The 15,615-nt window shown below is 43.2% G+C and overlaps 1 protein-coding gene across 2 annotated transcripts in view; it reads right to left on the reverse strand.

Moving 5' to 3' along the window:
* The window catches only part of LOC139409430 (tensin 3, tandem duplicate 2), an 88,278-nt gene that overhangs the window by 17,029 nt on the left and 55,634 nt on the right, over nucleotides 1-15,615 (reverse strand). For both annotated transcript variants that reach the window (XM_071154579.1, XM_071154580.1), the window contains 2 exons: nucleotides 12,446-12,563; nucleotides 12,296-12,367 (listed from right to left, as the gene is read on the reverse strand). In XM_071154579.1, the coding sequence (XP_071010680.1) occupies nucleotides 12,296-12,367; nucleotides 12,446-12,563 (190 nt within the window). The remainder of the gene's footprint in view (nucleotides 1-12,295; nucleotides 12,368-12,445; nucleotides 12,564-15,615) is intronic.

Genomic DNA, 15,615 nt, shown 5'->3' on the forward strand with positions numbered 1-15,615 from the left:
GAAAGAGAAAGAGAGAGGGGAAGATGGGGATAGGAGAGAGAGAGAGAGAGAGAGAGAGAGAGAGAGAGAGAGAGAACCAGAAAGAGAGAGTGAGAGAGAGAGAGAGAGAGAGAGAGAGAGAGAGAGAGAGAGAGATAGGGATAGTGGAGGGGAGGGAGAGAGAGAGAGAGAAACAGACAGACAGAGAAAGAGAGAGGAGAAGATTGGGATAGGGAAGAGAGAGAGAGAACCAGAAAGAGAGAGGAGATAGAAGAGGGATAGAAGAGAGAGAGATAGAGAGGGAAAGATGGGGAGAGAGAGAGACTACCACACAAGACAATTCCAGACATGTGTAAATACCAGAGGTCTCCAGGAAAGAGCGAGAGACAAGTGTGTGTTCTACGTCAGAGAGGGAAACATGGTCTCACAGAACCTCAGGATGGATTGAGATAACACTAAATAAACACAGAGAAGGAATGGCGGAAAAAGAAAGACTTAAAAAGTGTGTGTTCTACCTCAGAGAGGGAAGCGTGGTCTCACAGAACCTCAGGATGGATTGAGATAACACTAAATAAACACAGAGAAGGAATGGCGGAAAAAGAAAGACTTAAAAAGTGTGTGTTCTACCTCAGAGAGGGAAGCGTGGTCTCACAGAACCTCAGGATGGATTGAGATAACACTAAATAAACACAGAGAAGGAATGGCGGAAAAAGAAAGACTTAAAAAGTGTGTGTTCTACATCAGAGAGGGAAGCGTGGTCTCACAGAACCTCAGGATGGATTGAGATAACACTAAATAAACACAGAGAAGGAATGGCGGAAAAAGAAAGACTTAAAAAGTGTGTGTTCTACATCAGAGAGGGAAGCGTGGTCTCACAGAACCTCAGGATGGATTGAGATAACACTAAATAAACACAGAGAAGGAATGGCGGAAAAAGAAAGACTTAAAAAGTGTGTGTTCTACGTCAGAGAGGGAAACGTGGTCTCACAGAACCTCAGGATGGATTGAGATAACACTAAATAAACACAGAGAAGGAATGGCGGAAAAAGAAAGACTTAAAAAGTGTGTGTTCTACGTCAGAGAGGGAAACGTGGTCTCACAGAACCTCAGGATGGATTGAGATAACACTAAATAAACACAGAGAAGGAATGGCGGAAAAAGAAAGACTTAAAAAGTGTGTGTTCTACATCAGAGAGGGAAGCGTGGTCTCACAGAACCTCAGGATGGATTGAGATAACACTAAATAAACACAGAGAAGGAATGGCGGAAAAAGAAAGACTTAAAAAGTGTGTGTTCTACGTCAGAGAGGGAAACGTGGTCTCACAGAACCTCAGGATGGATTGAGATAACACTAAATAAACACAGAGAAGGAATGGCGGAAAAAGAAAGACTTAAAAAGTGTGTGTTCTACGTCAGAGAGGGAAACGTGGTCTCACAGAACCTCAGGATGGATTGAGATAACACTAAATAAACACAGAGAAGGAATGGCGGAAAAAGAAAGACTTAAAAAGATAAAGCAGAAGACAGTCAAACTAAAGATACCAAAAGACTGGAAAAGAAAGAGGCAAAAAGAGATCCAAAAAGAGAGGCAAAAAGAGACATGCAAAAAGAGACAGGCAAAAAGAGACACGCAAAAAGAGACATCGAAAAAGAGACAGGCAAAAAGAGACAGGCAAAAAGAGACATCCAAAAAGAGACAGGCAAAAAGAGACACGCAAAAAGAGACATCCAAAAAGAGACATCCAAAAAGAGACATCCAAAAAGAGACACGCAAAAAGAGACATCGAAAAAGAGACAGGCAAAAAGAGACAGGCAAAAAGAGACATCCAAAAAGAGACAGGCAAAAAGAGACATCCAAAAAGAGACACCCAAAAAGAGACATCCAAAAAGAGACATCCAAAAAGAGACATCCAAAAAGAGACCGGGCGCAGTGCACGCTAACCAAGGTTGCCAGGTGCACGGTGTTTCCTCCGACACATTGGTGCGGCTGGCTTCCGGGTTGGATGCGCGCTGTGTTAAGAAGCAGTTGTGTATCGGAGGACGCAGGACTTTCAACCTTTGTCTCTCCCGAGCCCGTACGGGAGTTGTAGCGATGAGACAAGATAGTAGCTACTAAAACAATTGGATACCACGAAATTGGGGAGAATAAGGGGTAAAATGTTAAAAAGAAGTGAGAATTGTCAAGAAAGCAAGAGAAAAGTGGAAATCAGAAAGAAAACATGAAGATAGAGAAAGAGAGAATGAAAGAGGGAATAAAAGAGAGTCAGTCTGCAACAGGAGACAGCAAACAGAGACAATGCAACTGAGACGGGGATGCAGGCCATCTAGTGGGTTTAAGCATTAGCACACACACACACACACACACACACAGAAAAACTGACAAACAAACATTAGTTATGTATCCAGTAACAGTACAGTACCTACCAAGAGAAGTAGTCATGATGAAGAGACTTTCAGAGGACTATCCCACTGTCTGTCTGGAGAAAAACAGAGCTGTACACTGCCACTTCCACAGCTCCCTCTGTCTGTCTACTAAACAGATATTCTCTCGTTCTCTCTCGCACTCTCCCTCGCTCCTCTCCTCTCTCTCCCTCCTCTCTCTCTCTCTCTCTAAAACTCTAAACTTGACTTATCTTTTTTTTCTCCTGAATCGCCTTCCTTTGTCTCCTGTGGCTCAGCTGGTCTTGTCCATGTGGAGCTGAAGACTGTCTGCCTCCCTCCCGGCACAAATGAGAGACTCTTTTAAATGAGAGAACTGTATTTTCTCTCCCCCCACTCTATCACTCTCTCACTGCCCCTTTCTCCCCTCTTACTCTCTCTCTCTTCCCTCTTTCGCTCCTCTCTCTGTCTAGTTGCTCTATCGTAAGGCAGCAGTGTGAGCTCTGTTTGAACTCCTGTGGTTGGCAGCAGGCTGAATGAAGTCATTTAGGATCTGGAACAGAACAAAACAGAGACTAACCATGTTCCATTCCTGCACTCCCCGATGGAAAATAGTTCCCTGTTAGCTACAGACTTGTTGTGACACTGCCGAATTCTCTAGGAGGGAGCGAGGGAGGGAGGAGAGGAATAGGCCCCCTCCCCTTCTCTCTCTTCCCCTTCTTCTCTCTCACTGACCACTCTGCATTGTCTCCTACAATCTGTTTCCTCCAATCAAAAGCCCTTCCTGAAGGTCAGGGGTCGCTCGAGTCCTTTTAAGGCGGTGGAGGGTGTTGAACTCAGGGTTCTATAGCCTCTCTGTCAGGGCATGTGTCACTACTCCCACCATCTGCTGCCCAAACACACATACACACGCACACACGTGTGCACGCACAGGCATACACACAAACAGGCATGGAGACATACTGCCCGTGTTTCCTGCTACGTAAAATCTGATTGTGTTAGAGCTGATCTCTTTTTTACTACTAACATATGATACTCGACCTATTTTACTTGTCCTATTCTATCATCACAAGCTCTGCTTGCTGCTCGTCAGTCAGGAGTTACCGTTATGAGGAATGTGTATCTAACATCATGATCCCTGCTAGTACAGTATGTATCATTTATCTTATTACAGTACTTCTCATGGTTTACTGTAGTGAGTTAGACTCTCCTTTCCCATGTCATTCTACAGCAGCACTACTCTACAGCTGTACTGTTAGCCAGCCTGCCAGCTTAGTAGAGTCTGACACTGGCACAGTCAGTGTAGTCCCCATTGTGACTGTGTCTGGGCCTCGATTTAGGTCGGCCAAAACTATAAATGGCGGTGTTCGTCTTAGCAATCTCATTGGAATAAAGACCTCTTCCGTTCCTGTCATTATTGAAAGAGATTGCGATAATATCTTACATCTCAAAATAGGACTACTTAATGTTAGATCCCTCACTTCCAAGGCAGTCATAGTCAATGACCATAACCTTGATTTGATTGGCCTGACTGAAACATGGCTCAAGCCTAATGACTTTACTGTGTTAAATGAGGCCTACCTTCCTTAATACACTAGTGTACCGCAAAGGTGCAGATGTTACTAACATTTATGACATCAAAACAAAAGACTGTGTTTTTGTATTTTGAGCTTCTAGTCATGAAATCCATGCAGCCTAACTCAATCACTTTTAATAGTATACAGTGTTCCTCACTGAGTTCCCTGAATTTCTATCGGAGCTTGTAGTCATCGCAGATAATATTCCAATTTTTGTTTACTTCAATTTTCACATGGAAAAGTCCACAGACCCACTCCAAAAGGCCTTCGGAGCAATCATCTACTCAGTGGGTTTTGTCCAACATGTCTCCAGACCTACGCATTGCCACAGTCATACCCTGGATCTAGTTTTGTCCCGTGGAATAAATATTGTGGAACTAAATGTTTTTCCTCATAATCCTGGACTATTGGACCATCATCTTATAACCTTTGCAATCAAAACAAATCATCTACTCAAATCAAATCAAATTTTATTTGTCACATACACATGGTTAGCAGATGTTAATGCGAGTGTAGCGAAATGCTTGTGCTTCTAGTTCCGACAATGCAGTAATAACCAACAAGTAATCTAGCTAACAATTCCAAAACTACTACCTTACTACAAGTGTAAGGGGATAAAGAATATGTACATAAAGATATATGAATGAGTGATGGTACAGAGCGGCATAGGCAAGATACAGTAGATGGTATTGAGTGCAGTATATACATATGAGATGAGTATGTAAACAAAGTGGCATAGTTAGTGGCTAGTGATACATGTATTACATAAAGATGCAGTAGATGATATAGAGTACAGTATATACATATACATATGAGATGAATAATGTAGGGTATGTAAACATTATATTAGGTAGCATTGTTTAAAGTGGCTAGTGATATATTTTACATCATTCCCATTATTAAAGTGGCTGGAGTTGAGTCAGTGTGTTGGCAGCAGCCACTCAATGTTAGTGGTGGCCGTTTAACAGTCTGATGGCCTTGAGATAGAAGCTGTTTTTCAGTCTCTCGGTCCCAGCTTTGATGCACCTGTACTGACCTCGCCTTCTGGATGATAGCGGGGTGAACAGGCAGTGGCTCGGGTGGTTGTTGTCCTTGATGATCTTTATGGCCTTCCTGTGACATCGGGTGGTGTAGGTGTCCTGGAGGGCAGGTAGTTAGCCCCCGGTGATGCGTTGTGCAGACCTCACTACCCTCTGGAGAGCCTTACGGTTGTGGGCGGAGCAGTTGCCGTACCAGGCGGTGATACAGCCCGACAGGATGCTCTCGATTGTGCATCTGTAGAAGTTTGTGAGTGCTTTTGGTGACAAGCCGAATTTCTTCAGCCTCCTGAGGTTGAAGAGGCGCTGCTGCACCTTCTTCACGATGCTGTCTGCGTGGGTGGACCAATTCAGTTTGTCTGTGATGTGTACGCCGAGGAACTTAAAACTTACTACCCTCTCCACTACTGTTCCATCGATGTGGATAGGGGGGTGTTCCCTCTGCTGTTTCCTGAAGTCCACAATCATCTCCTTAGTTTTGTTGACGTTGAGTGTGAGGTTATTTTCCTGACACCACACTCCGAGGGCCCTCACCTCCTCCCTGTAGGCCGTCTCGTCGTTGTTGGTAATCAAGCCTACCACTGTTGTGTCGTCCGCAAACTTGATGATTGAGTTGGAGGCGTGCATGGCCACGCAGTCATGGGTGAACAGGGAGTACAGGAGAGGGCTCAGTACGCACCCTTGTGGGGCCCCAGTGTTGAGGATCAGCAGGGTGGAAATGTTGTTGCCTACCCTCACCACCTGGGGGCGGCCCGTCAGGAAGTCCAGTACCCAGTTGCACAGGGCGGGGTCGAGACCCAGGGTCTCGAGCTTGATGACGAGCTTGGAGGGCACTATGGTGTTAAATGCCGAGCTGTAGTCGATGAACAGCATTCTCACATAGGTATTCCTCTTGTCCAGATGGGTTAGGGCAGTGTGCAGTGTGGTTGAGATTGCATCGTCTGTGGACCTATTTGGGCGGTAAGCAAATTGGAGTAGGTCTAGGGTGTCAGGTAGGGTGGAGGTGATACTGTCCTTGACTAGTCTCTCAAAGCACTTCATGATGACGGAAGTGAGTTGTCGTTTAGCTCAGTTACCTTAGCTTTCTTGGGAACAGGAACAATGGTGGCCCTCTTGAAGCATGTGGGAACAACAGACTGGGATAGGGATTGATTGAATATGTCCGTATGTCCAGCTGGTCTGCGCATGCTCTGAGGGCGCGGCTGGGTATGCCGTCTGGGCCTGCAGCCTTGCGAGGGTTGACACGTTTAAATGTTTTCCTCACGTCGGCTGCAGTGAAGGAGAGTCCGCATGTTTTAGTTGCGGGCCGTGTCAGTGGCACTGTATTGTCCTCAAAGCGGGCAAAAAAGTTATTTAGTCTGCCTGGGAGCAAGACATCCTGGTCCGTGACGGGGCTGGTTTTCTTTTTGTAATCCGTGATTGACTGTAGACCCTGCCACATACCTCTTGTGTCTGAGCCGTTGAATTGAGATTCTACTTTGTCTCTATACTGACGCTTAGCTTGTTTTAATTGCCTTGCGGAGGGAATAGTTACACTGTTTGTATTCGGTCATGTTTCCGGTCACCTTGCCCTGATTAAAAGCAGTGGTTCGGGCTTTCAGTTTCACGCGAATGCTGCCATCAATCCACGGTTTCTGGTTTGGTAATGTTTTAATCGTTGCTATGGGAACGACATCTTCAACGCACGTTCTAATGAACTCGCTCACCGAATCAGCGTATTCGTCAATGTTGTTGTCTGACGCAATACGAAACATATCCCAGTCCACGTGATGGAAGCAGTCTTGGAGTGTGGAATCAGATTGGTCGGACCAGCGTTGAACAGACCTCAGCGCGGGAGCTTCTTGTTTTAGTTTCTGTCTGTAGGCAGGGATCAACAAAATGGAGTCGTGGTCAGCTTTTCCGAAAAGAGGGCGGGGCAGGGCCTTATATGCGTCGCGGAAGTTAGAATAGCAGTGATCCAAGGTTTTTCCAGCCCTGGTTGCGCAATCGATATGCTGATAAAATTTAGGGAGTCTTGTTTTCAGATTAGCCTTGTTAAAATCCCCAGCTACAATGAATGCAGCCTCCGGATAAATGGATTCCAGTATGCAAAGAGACAAATAAAGTTCGTTCAGAGCCATCGATGTGTCTGCTTGGGGGGGAATATATACGGCTGTGATTATAATCGAAGAGAATTCCCTTGGTAGATAATGCGGTCGACATTTGATTGTGAGGAATTCTAAATCAGGTGAACAGAAGGACTTGAGTACCTGTATGTTGTTATGATCACACCACGTCACGTTAACCATGAAGCATACGCCCCCGCCCCTCTTCTTACCAGAAAGATGTTTGTTTCTGTCTGCGCGATGCGTGGAGAAACCAGCTGGCTGCACCGACTCCGATAGCATCTCTCCAGTGAGCCATGTTTCCGTGAAGCAAGCCGCAAGCCGCACTATAAATTCTCAGACAACCCAAAGATTGCTAGATGCCCTTCCAGACTCCCTCCACCTACCCAAGGACATCGGAGTACAAAAATCAGTTAACCACCTAACCGAGGATCTAAATTTAACCTTGCGTAAAACCCTAGATGCAGTCGCACCTCTAAAAACAAAAAACATTTGTCACAATAAATGATCTCCCTGGTATACAGAAAATACCTGAGCACTGATGCAAGCTTCAAGAAAATTGAAACAGTAATGGCGCGCCACCAAACTGGAAGTCTTCTGACTGGCTTGGAAAGACAGTATGGTGCAATGTCGAGGAGCCTTCACTGCTGCTTGATCAGCCTACTTTTCCAAGCTAATTGAAGAGAATAAAAACAATCCAACATTTATTTTTGATACTGTTGCAAAACCAACTAAAAAGCACAATTTCCCAAAAGAAGATGGCCTTGACTTCAGCAGTGATGAATTCATAAACTTCTTTGACAAAAAGATCACGATCATTAGGAAGCAAATTACAGACTTCTCTTTGAATCTGCATGTTTCTCTAAAAATCACTTGTCCTGGGTCTGCACAGACCTGCCAGGACCTGGGATCAATAGAGACTATTAAGTTTTTTTATCCTGTATCTCTCGACACATTCACAAAAATAGTAATGTCCTCTAAACCTTCCTACTGGCCCCTATTCCAACTAAACTACTGAAAGAGCTACTTCCTGTGCTTGGCCCTCCTATGTTGAATAAAATAAACGGCTTCCTATCCTCCAGATGTGTACCAAACTCACTAAAAGTGGTAGTAACAAAGCCTCTCCTGAAAAAGCCAAACCTTGACCCAGAAAATGTGTAAAAAAAATAATATCAGCTTATATCAAATCTCTCATTCCTCTAAAAAAAAAATTGAAATAGCTGTTGCCCATTCACTGCCTTCCTGAAGACAAATAATGTATACAAAACGCTCCAGTCTGGTTTAAGACCCCATCATAGTCCTGAGACTGCACTCATGAAAGTAGTAAATGACCTTTTAATGGCGTCAGACCAAGGCTCTGCATCTGTCCTCGGGCTCCTAGACCTTAGTGCCACTTTTGACATCATCGATCACCACATTCTTTTGGAGAGATTGGAAACCCTAATTGGTCTACACGGACAAGTTCTTGCCTGGTTTAGATCTTATCTGTCGGAAAGATATCAGTTAATCTCGGTGGGTGGTTTGTCCTGACAAATCATTTGTAAGTTTCAGTGTTCCTCAAGTTTCCGTTAGACTCTTGACTAGAACCAAAAAATGTGATCATATTACTCAAGTGCTAACCTCTGGCTTCCTGTTAAGGCTAGGGCTGATTTCAAGGTCTTACAGCAAACCTACACATCATTACATGGACTTGCTCCTACCTACATATCTCTCCGATTTTGTCCTTCCATACATACAGTACCTACACGTACGCTACGGTCAGAAGATGCAGGCCTCTTTATTGTCCCTTGAACTTCTAAGCAAACAGCTGGAGGCAGGGCTTTCTCCTATAGAGATCAATTGTTATGGAATGGTCTGCCTATCTATATGAGAGACACAGACTCGGTTTCAACCTTTAAGTCTTTACAGAAGAATAATCTCTTCAGTATGTCCAATGATTGAGTATAGTCTGACCCAGGGGTGTGAAGGTGAAGAGCGAGGAACTGGAGTAACAAACCGTCCGGCACTGCCTGGCCATCCCTAGGAGGGGTGCGTCATGTCATGCCAGGCATTTTTCGCTATACTCGACTTGAGTGGGTTGATTCACTGACGGTGATCTTCCTGTCCGGTTTTGCACACCCTTGGGCTCGTGTGGTGGAAGAGATCTTCGTAGGCTATACTCAGCCTTGTCTCAGGGTAGTAAGTTGGTGGTCTGTTGATATCCCTCTAGGGGTGTGGGGGCTGTGCTTTGGCAAATTGGGTGAAATTCTCCTGTCTTATCTGGTGTCCTGTGTGAATTTAAGTATGCTCCCTTTAATTCTCCCATCTCCCTCTCCCTTCCCTCCCATCCCATCCTTTCCTGGAGGACCTGCGCCCTAAGACCATGCCTCAGGACTACCTGGCCTGATGACTCCCCATCCCTAGTCCACCTGGTCATACTGCTGATCCTGTTCCTGCTGTTTTGCCTGTGGCTATGGAACCCTGACCTGTTCACCAGACATGCTACCTTGTCCGGGACCTTTCTAGGCAGTTTTTCCTAGCCACCGTGCTTCTACATCTGCATTGCTTGATTATTTGCTGTTTTAGGCTCTGTTTCTGTATAAGCACTTTGTGACATCTGCTGATATAAAAAGGGCTTTAAAAATACATTTGATTTGATTTGATACTCTACACCAGTACTCCACACCAACACTCTACACCAGTACTCCACACCAATAATCCACACCAGTACTCTACACCAATACTCCACACCAACACTCTATACCAGTACTCCACACCAATAATCCACACCAGTACTCTACACCAATAATCCACACCAGTACTCTACACCAATAATCCACACCAACACTCTACACCAATACTCCACACCAATAATCCACACCAGTACTCCACACCAACACTCTACACCAGTACTCCACACCAATAATCCACACCAGTACTCCACACCAATAATCCACACCAGTACTCCACACCAATAATCCACACCAGTACTCCACACCAATAATCCACACCAATACTCCACAAGTTGGGGGGGGGGGGGGGGGAGAGAGAGAGAGAGAGAGAGAGAGAGAGAGAGAGAGAGAGAGAGAGAGAGAGAGAGAGAGAGAGAGAGAGAGAGAGAGAGAGAGAGAGAGAGAGAGAGAGAGAGAGAGAGAGAGAGAGAGAGAGAGAGAGAGAGAGAGAGAGAGAGAGAGAGAGAGAGAGAGAGAGAGAGAGAGAGAAGGGAACCTGTGCTGGAGAGGCGTGGGTGCAGGGAGGACATGTTTAGGAGTCGTTGCGTCTGATGTTGCAGTAGTCACTCCCCACATCACAGCAGTGGCTCAGGGTAAAAATGTGATTATGATAATAGCAGTAAACACAATAACTAAAAATCATTAAATGAAGGAATGTACAATGCCATCCAGGTCCTAATATGGCTGCCGAGTTTCCCAGACTATGATGGGAAAACAGGAAGCTGTGTCTGCTCAGAAACTCTGCAGAGAAAAATACCTTTGTTCACTACTTTGTCCCAAATAGAACCCTATTACCTATATGGTGCACTACTTATGACCATGGACCATAGTGCCATTTGGGATGTGATGGTAAACGGACCTCACACAACAGTCCTCTCTCAATGCACTCACCTTTTTTTGTCTGGTAAATATATTGACACTAAACAGGCTGTTTTACCCTTTAAAGGTTGTGTTCTGCTGTTATCTTTGTGTTTGATACAAAGCAGAGCGGGAACAGTCTAAACATCAGTCAGGAGGTTTGACATTCATTCTCCTTCTCAGTGAATGGGTTCCAGGGCCTGCTGCCTTGCCTTGTGAAGGTCACTGTTAGTCTGTATTAGACAGGGTCATGACTGATGTAGCCTAATTCAAGACAAACTGAAAGGTAAAAGGACTGAAAGGTGAATGCCTACTCTCACACGCACGCACCCTCCCCCTCTCTCTCTCTCTCTCTCACAGACACACACACACAGCAAGAGTCTATTGAGTAAAAATGTGGTGGATATAAACTGCAGCATGTCGACTGTTTACTTTGAAGTCGACTGTTTACTTTGACCAAATTCATTTTCAAAACAATGATAAAGCTTATGTCCACACACACACACACACACACACACACACACACACACAAACACACACACACACACACACACACACACACACACACACACACACACACACACACACACACACACACACACACACACACACACCCTAGTGGTTTCTACAGGAAGTCAAACCAGCTACACCAACGATTATATATTATATTGACAAGATAGTTCAGTGACCGCACTAACAATGAAAATACATGTCCTCAAAAATGGAAGGCAGGCGGCAGGAGGCGAGATCAGTTCGGACCATTCTAGCCAATGAGAGAGCAGATACGTGTGTGAACAACAGGCACAGCTCCGATATAAAGTTGTTTGTTGCCAAAATTCCAAGTGCGTCCACTTATATCAGTGCATTCGTAACAACATAACCATTAGGAAACTTCTACTCAATGAAATAAGCCTCACATAGAAAACTAGAAATTCAATTTTTGTTGACCAAATTAGACACTCTCTCAATTCCGTGGTCTTATTTTCGTTGACAGATTTTGGGCGGAGTAAACGCTCTCGCTTCGCCTCTTCCTCTCTGGCTACACTCAGCCCATCTCCCAGCAGGACAGGAAGTGAGTGTACATCCTGCCAACAGAGGTCACTTCCTCTCTTTACAGTGAACTAATTATAGCCTAATTTAAAGTATCAGCTGGACTGGCTTCTCTCAAAGGGATAGAATGAGAATAATCTCTTTATTTTCCCCTGTTACCCTGTTGTCACAGACCATAATATCCTAAACAGGACAATGAACACACAATGAATCTTACCAAACTCCTATCTTCTCCATATTAAGTTACCTATTCTTCTATAGTCTACATGGTTCCTGCACCTAGCCAAATCCCCCCATGCCATCTTTCAGTATTACATAATGCAACCATGTGTGCATCATCAACGGAGAGGCCAGGTGCAGAGGGTATAGTGGGGGTATAACAGTGAGGATACAATTAAGCAATAAGGCCCGAGGGGGTGTGGTATATGGCAAATGTACCCCGGCTAAGGGCTGTTCTTATGCACGACGCAATGCAGAGTGCCTGGATACAGCCATTAGCCACGATATATTGTCCATAGACCACAAAGCCCCTAGGTGACTTATTGCTATTATAAACTGGTTACCAACGTAATTAGAGCAGTAACAGAGTGTAAATGTACCTTGTGATATTCCGCTCTTCTCCCAATGTCCTTCTCCTGGCCTCAAGTAAGAGAACACTGGGAAACTTTTCACTGGGGAAGAGTGAAGATGTCTGTTCAGATATAATAACGCACACACATCTTTTAATAACAAAATGCACTCTCTCCTACCATAGGGCGTTGGAGGAGAGATAGGAAATGCTGGTGTGGATGGGACTATGTCACAGCTGTCCGTTACTGGAGTCTGTCCTTCATAGTCCACACTGTCCATCCTGGAGAGACGACCACACTGTAACACAGACACACCAGACAGGTAGACAGACAGGCGGACAGACGGACAGACAGGCAGGCAGGCAGGCAGGCAGGCAGGCAGGCAGGCAGACAGCCAGACAGACAGACATAAAGGCAGACAGGCAGACAGGCATAAAGGCAGACAGGCAGATAGACAGGCAGACAGGCGGACAGACAGGCAGATAGACTGACATAAGTCTTGTGATCAGTGTGTGTAGGTAGCTACTCTCTGTGTTGTAATGTAAACAGTCAGGCCATTCATGCTGCCGTGCCATAAGAATGGGTGTGAGAGCAGATCTGTGGCACAAATGGCACCCTATTCTCTATATAGTACACTACTTTTACCAGGGCCTGCTTAGCGCTCTGGCCCAAACAAGGAATCTCAGCTATTTAGACAAACCACTACAGTTCTACTTCACTCAAACTAACACATTAACTACTGTACTATAAAGTGAATTCAATGTAAATTAATCACAAACTAAACCAGGTGTTTTTAAGGTAGATTAACCATGAACAAAGCCAGGTGTTTAAAGTAGATAAACCCTGAACACAGTAAATTGTTTTAAAGTAGATTATCCATGAATATAGCCAGGTGTTTTAAGGTAGATTAATCATGAACATAGCCAGGTGTTTTTAAGGTAGATTAACCATGAACATAACCAGATGTTTTAAAGTAGATTAACCATGAACATAACCAGGTGTTTTTAAGGTAGATTAACCATGAACAAAGCCAGGTGTGTTTAAAGTAGATTAACCATGAACATAACCAGGTGTTTTTAAGGTAGATTAACCATGAACATAGCCAGGTGTTTTTAAAGTAGATTAACCATGAACATAGCCAGGTGTTTTTAAGGTAGATTAACCAAGAACATAACCAGATGTTTTAAAGTAGATTAACCATGAACAAAACCAGGTGTTTTTAAGGTAGATTAACCATGAATATAGCCAGGTGTTTTTAAAGTAGATTAACCATGAACAAAGCCAGGTGTTTTTAAGGTAGATTAACCATGAACATAGCGCCAGGTGTGTTTAAGGTAGATTAACCATGAACAAAGCCAGGTGTTTTTAAGGTAGATTAACCATGAACAAAACCAGGTGTTTTAAGGTAGATTAAGCATGAATATAGCCAGGTGTTTTTAAAGTAGATTAACCATGAACAAAGCCAGGTGTGTTTAAAGTAGATTAACCATGAACATAACCAGGTGTTTTTAAGGTAGATTAACCATGAACAAAGCCAGGTGTTTTTAAAGTAGATTAACCATGAACAAAACCAGGTGTTTTTAAAGTAGATTAACCATGAACAAAGCCAGGTGTTTTTAAAGTAGATTAACCATGAACATAGCCAGGTGTTTTTAAGGTAGATTAACCAAGAACAAAGCCAGGTGTTTTTAAAGTAGATTAACCATGAACAAAGCCAGGTGTTTTTAAAGTAGATTAACCATGAACAAAGCCAGGTGTTTTTAAAGTAGATTAACCATGAACAAAGCCAGGTGTTTTTAAAGTAGATTAACCATGAACAAAACCAGGTGTGTTTAAAGTAGATTAACCATGAACAAAGCCAGGTGTTTTTAAGGTAGATTAACCATGAACATAACCAGGTGTGTTTAAGGTAGATTAACCAAGAACATAACCAGATGTTTTAAAGTAGATTAACCATGAACAAAGCCAGGTGTTTTTAAGGTAGATTAACCATGAACAAAACCAGGTGTTTTTAAGGTAGATTAACCATGAACAAAACCAGGTGTTTTTAAGGTAGATTAACCATGAACATAACCAGGTGTTTCTATGGTAGATTAACCATGAACATAACCAGGTGTTTCTATGGTAGATTAACCATGAACATAGCGCCAGGTGTGTTTAAAGTAGATTAACCATGAACATAGCGCCAGGTGTGTTTAAAGTAGATTAACCATGAACAAAGCGCCAGGTGTGTTTAAGGTAGATTAACCATGAACAAAGCCAGGTGTTTTTAAAGTAGATTAACCATGAACAAAGCCAGGTGTTTTTAAAGTAGATTAACCATGAACAAAGCCAGGTGTTTTTAAAGTAGATTAACCATGAACAAAACCAGGTGTTTTTAAAGTAGATTAACCATGAACAAAGCCAGGTGTTTTTAAAGTAGATTAACCATGAACAAAACCAGGTGTTTTTAAAGTAGATTAACCATGAACAAAGCCAGGTGTTTTTAAAGTAGATTACCATGAACAAAGCCAGGTGTGTTTAAAGTAGATTAACCATGAATATAGCCAGGTGTTTTAAGGTAGATTAACCATGAACAAAGCCAGGTGTGTTTAAAGTAGATTAACCATGAACAAAACCAGGTGTTTTTAAGGTAGATTAACCATGAACAAAGCCAGGTGTGTTTAAGGTAGATTAACCATGAACAAAGCCAGGTGTTTTTAAAGTAGATTAACCATGAACAAAACCAGGTGTTTTTAAAGTAGATTAACCATGAACAAAGCCAGGTGTTTTTAAAGTAGATTAACCATGAACAAAACCAGGTGTTTTTAAAGTAGATTAACCATGAACAAAGCCAGGTGTTTTTAAAGTAGATTAACCATGAACAAAGCCAGGTGTGTTTAAAGTAGATTAACCATGAATATAGCCAGGTGTTTTAAGGTAGATTAACCATGAACAAAGCCAGGTGTGTTTAAAGTAGATTAACCATGAACAAAACCAGGTGTTTTTAAGGTAGATTAACCATGAACATAACCAGGTGTGTTTAAAGTAGATTAACCATGAACATAGCCAGGTGTTTTTAAAGTAGATTAACCATGAACATAGCCAGGTGTTTTTAAGGTAGATTAACCATGAACATAGCCAGGTGTTTTAAAGTAGATTAACCATGAACATAGCCAGGTGTTTTTAAAGTAGATTAACCATGAACATAGCCAGGTGTTTTTAAAGTAGATTAACCATGAACATAGCCAGGTGTTTTTAAGGTAGATTAACCATGAACATAGCCAGGTGTGTTTAAAGTAGATTAACCATGAACATAGCCAGGTGTTTTAAAGTAGATTAACCATGAACATAGCCAGGTGTGTTTAAAG

The sequence above is a fragment of the Oncorhynchus clarkii genome, chromosome 5 (genome assembly GCF_045791955.1).
Source record: "Oncorhynchus clarkii lewisi isolate Uvic-CL-2024 chromosome 5, UVic_Ocla_1.0, whole genome shotgun sequence".
Classification (NCBI taxonomy): domain Eukaryota; kingdom Metazoa; phylum Chordata; class Actinopteri; order Salmoniformes; family Salmonidae; genus Oncorhynchus; species Oncorhynchus clarkii.